General features: G+C 39.9%; 1 protein-coding gene across 1 annotated transcript; it reads right to left on the bottom strand.

Annotated features, from left to right (window-relative positions):
• Nucleotides 1–8: 8 nt before the first annotated feature.
• LOC109471751 lies at nucleotides 9–3709 on the bottom strand. The gene is made up of 6 exons (XM_019771102.1): nucleotides 3587–3709; nucleotides 3297–3406; nucleotides 2806–2921; nucleotides 2183–2366; nucleotides 1382–1587; nucleotides 9–308 (listed from the first exon to the last, which is right to left on the bottom strand). The coding sequence occupies exons 1-6, from the start codon at nucleotides 3663–3665 to the stop codon at nucleotides 212–214; spliced, it is 792 nt and encodes a 263-aa protein (XP_019626661.1). The 5' UTR covers nucleotides 3666–3709; the 3' UTR covers nucleotides 9–211.
• Nucleotides 3710–3856: the final 147 nt, after the last annotated feature.

Here is a 3856-nt window from a genome sequence, read left to right as displayed (position 1 = left end):
ACGGAGCGGAGACAAAGCGTTCACGGATGATGGATTCCCGGCTACCCAAGGCGTGCATGTCTCTTTTGACATTCAACTAGATCACAGTACCCGACAAATCATATTTGGAGAAATATGGCATCTTACAAAAGACCTTTATAGGCAAAAAAGGCAAAAAGAAAATACAATTATCCAGTTGTCTAGAGATGACTGTGCACGGTCCATGTCTTGTCTACCAGCTCGTAGGGCTGTCAGTCACCGGGATGTCTCCCGCGAATGGCTCTGGAACTTGTTGTCCCCTGGGCAAGTCTGAAACCTTCGATTGGATCCTGTGACAAGAAACATTTGTCAGCGCCGACTGTATCACTTAACACAACACCACCAGGCTGAAAGGATGTAGGTTTGACAACGGATTCAGAGACAACTAGAGTTCCAGTACCTCATATATTTGCCAAATAATGTTGTAACATCTTGACGCTTGATGAATTATAAATTTTCCTAATCTTATGAATATTAGCCTTATGAGCATGAATTAGTTACATTCTGCACTCAGTCAATGAAGGCCATTTCAGCATGCATTATGCAAATGGCTTCCTGATTTGAATAAATTATGCTAATTGTGTTTACCTTAACTTCACATTCAAATTTTCGAACAATTAAAAATTTTCCGGCAGTTACCACTAAAGAATGTATTCATTAATCATACAAATTAAACCTTCATTTACATAATACATACCTGGTAATCATCATCTCATTAATTACATTCCCCTTATTAATTACGTTCCCCTTATTACTTATATAAATAAGATCGCATAAGCTACCCACATACCAACAATCACGACGATGCGTCAAACGGTTCTTAAATCATCATCCTCATTTAACATACAAAAGTTGCTAGGAGGCCTAGGGTCTCTTTCTTAGCACAAGAGCTATCTACCATCCCTAAATAATTTCATCAGGTTGGTAAACGAATGAATAGCAAAGTTTTTTTATCACAACTATTTATTTTTACGAGCCGAAGTTTCGATGACCGTCTGTCATCTTTATCAGGGCAATTCTAACTGGTTTACTGTGCACTGACGATAGACGTTACTTGGTGCATGGTGCATTCAAGGTTACATAGTGCACTAAAGCTATCTACCAGCAAAAATGTGTGGGAAAATATAACATTCTTGGCGAAGGTAATTGCGCTGAGAATGTAAACACCCATCACATACAAATTGCTAAGAGAAGTCACATCCAAAAAGATGTCTGGAGGAAATGGTCGACCTATTCTAACTCCCCCAATGTTAAATGTGTATCTAAACGTATTTTCGATCCAACATCTTCGCGCCAAGTGTAAAGTTTAACGTACGTAAACATGTTTAGATGAGACATGCAAAATCTTAAGCGAAAGACGTACCTTTTGTACCTGTACAGGAGCGTTATCAGGACCAACACGCCGATGATACAGACGGCACCCAGGCCTATCCCTACTCCCATCCCCGGGTGGAACAGTTCTTCTGACTGCTCGCCACTTGTCGGACGTGCCGAGCTGCCGTGTCCGGATGGGGACTGGGTGTAGTCATCGTTCATGGCGTAAGAGTTCAGCAAAGACAAGGTCAGCACCTGGATGTTCATACGAGTTAGTAAATTACATTGTGAAACAAAGAACTATTCTAATACTTTGCGCTTTACTTTTACGCTTCTGCTACACTTTAACAAACACAAAAAATATTTTCGACGTTTTCACTGTTACTTCTTGTAAAAGTAGATTCTTCTAATTGATACCAACTCGTCTTGTTACCTTGTTACCTAATTTGTTTCAACTATTTTGTATCATACATACATTGCATTATAAATACATACATACATACATTCATATTTTGTATTGTTGTGGACATCTCAGAAACGTGCATAAAGTAACTTGTCCTGAGGATGGGTCAGATAGCTAGAGACTGACTGACTCCGGCGAGTCTGGAATTTTCTGGAGAGAAAAGTTTAACATTTAGCGTTATAGGGTAGCCGTTTGGTATTGGTGATGGGGTTTGGCAGCACGAAGAATGTCAATTGTTGAATAGCAAAGTTCGTTAATCACAATCATTTATTTTTCACGGGGCTCTTGAAAAATAAATGGTTGTGATCAAAGAACTTTGCTATTCATTCGTTTACTAACCTGATGAAATTATTAACGAAGGTTAATTTTGTTTAAAAGGGTGAGCACCTGGTTGTATCCAAGGACTGCCTCCATGTCCATCCTGATATGCTGTAGAACTGTGAGGAGGACGCGGCTGGGGAAGACCTGCATGCTGCCCGGGTAGGTGACGTACAGACCGAGCAGCAGCCGATCTCCTGCCGCCTGGGGGAACCGCGATGGGATGTGGACGTCGGCCTCCGTAAATATCAACCTTCGGAAAATAATAAAAAGAAATTACGAAAGATGAGAATAGATATACGTCTTCATATATATCAAAGTTTTCTTAGGCTATGTACATACTTATGTGTGTATCAGACGCCCCGAGTTCCCTTGCAATAATGGTCGTGAGCAATGATTGTTGGCATGTGTGTTGTGTTTTCTTTTAAATCAATGACATGATTTTGCGTCATGCATAATAGTACAATGGTAGAATCAAAGGTCATTGAAAAAAAAAACTTACTCCTATAGCGATCGCCTGACGGCGAAAGGCTGATAGAGCCTCTTAGAGGAAATAATGCCGATACTTCATTTCAGGTGATTATATACATATTTTTCTTGGTGATTATATCACATGTGTCGATTAAGCTTCAAGGCCTTAACATCAATAACTTTTCTATATTTGGAAACACAACCTCCAGTGGAAGTTATACCTTCTCCCAGCACTGGAAGTGCATGCCGGGTACTCCCTAGCGTGCCGTGTGCAGAAGGAAGTCAGTCCGGTTGCGACGGTTTCTAGAAGCTCGCTGTTTTCCGCCGGGAACAGGAACTTAGCAACAAAAGTGTATAAAAATACATATAAAATAACTGCTAGCGCCATCAGTTCTGATCTTAAAAACAAGAAACAGAGATCGTTTTTTCAACTTTTGACAGGAATTATGTGATTGATTGATTGAGTGATTGATTGATTGTATGATTGAGTTAGTGAGTGAGTAAATGAGTGTGAGTGAGTGATTGAGTGAGTAAATGAGTGAGTGATTGAGTGAGTAAATGAGTGTGTGAGTGAGTGAGTGAGTGAATGAGTGATGCAGGGCGAAGTATTACCGTGTGCCCGAAACCATCCTCCTTTTCTCCGTCTGAAAATATCTATTTACCTTTCTATGTGCAGATAAACATGTTTATTGTAAAACATAGGTTATCGTACCTCTGGAACGCTCATGGTCATTTCCAACACGATAATGTTGTCGGCTAAATGGTTCTCAGACTTGACGGTTGTTGTTTCAGTGGACGTGTCTACTGGTATCACGATGAGCTCTGCAACGGCAAGCCATATTCATATTCAGAAATCTCAATAGGCATTGTCAACAAAGGTATGAGGGAGCAAGTAATTAAACATTGCTACTTGTATGTTAATCATACATTGGTTATACTGAAAAAATTATTGAAGAAGTGTTCTTAGAAACTAGCTTAATACTGAAAAATTATGAGTAATACCTGGCGCGCAGATATCGCCCTGTAAGAATGTGCCTGGTACGCATGCGCAAGAGTAGGTCCCCGGCTCGTTCACGCACATCTCGTTCCCAGTGCAGTTGTATGTGCCATCGTAGCATTCATCTATGTCTGAAAACAAATGGTTTGTTTTAAGATTACAGATATGTTTGTTTCTAAAATTGTAAATTAGGATATAATATAAGAGTAATACTAGAAAGGTAACATTTGCAAGCAAATGCAATATGTTTACCTCAGGATGGTCTTGCCTACGAT

The sequence above is a fragment of the Branchiostoma belcheri genome, unplaced genomic scaffold (genome assembly GCF_001625305.1).
Source record: "Branchiostoma belcheri isolate BF01 breed outbred unplaced genomic scaffold, Haploidv18h27 scaffold258, whole genome shotgun sequence".
Classification (NCBI taxonomy): Eukaryota; Metazoa; Chordata; class Leptocardii; order Amphioxiformes; family Branchiostomatidae; genus Branchiostoma; species Branchiostoma belcheri.
The sequence above is the reverse complement of the archived record's forward strand: the minus strand, read 5'-3'. Positions and strand labels throughout refer to the sequence as shown.

Excerpts from the sequence above, each read along its gene's own strand:
- LOC109471751 (XM_019771102.1), bottom strand. The coding sequence starts at position 3,665 with ATGTGCGTGAACGAGCCGGGGACCTACTCTTGCGCATGCGTACCAGGC. Across the intron at positions 2,922-3,296 it reads TGACCATGAGCGTTCCAGAG|TTCCTGTTCCCGGCGGAAAA; the intron begins GTACGATAACCT and ends TTTGTTGCTAAG. Across the intron at positions 1,588-2,182 it reads CAGTCCTTGGATACAACCAG|GTGCTGACCTTGTCTTTGCT; the intron begins GTGCTCACCCTT and ends ATGAACATCCAG.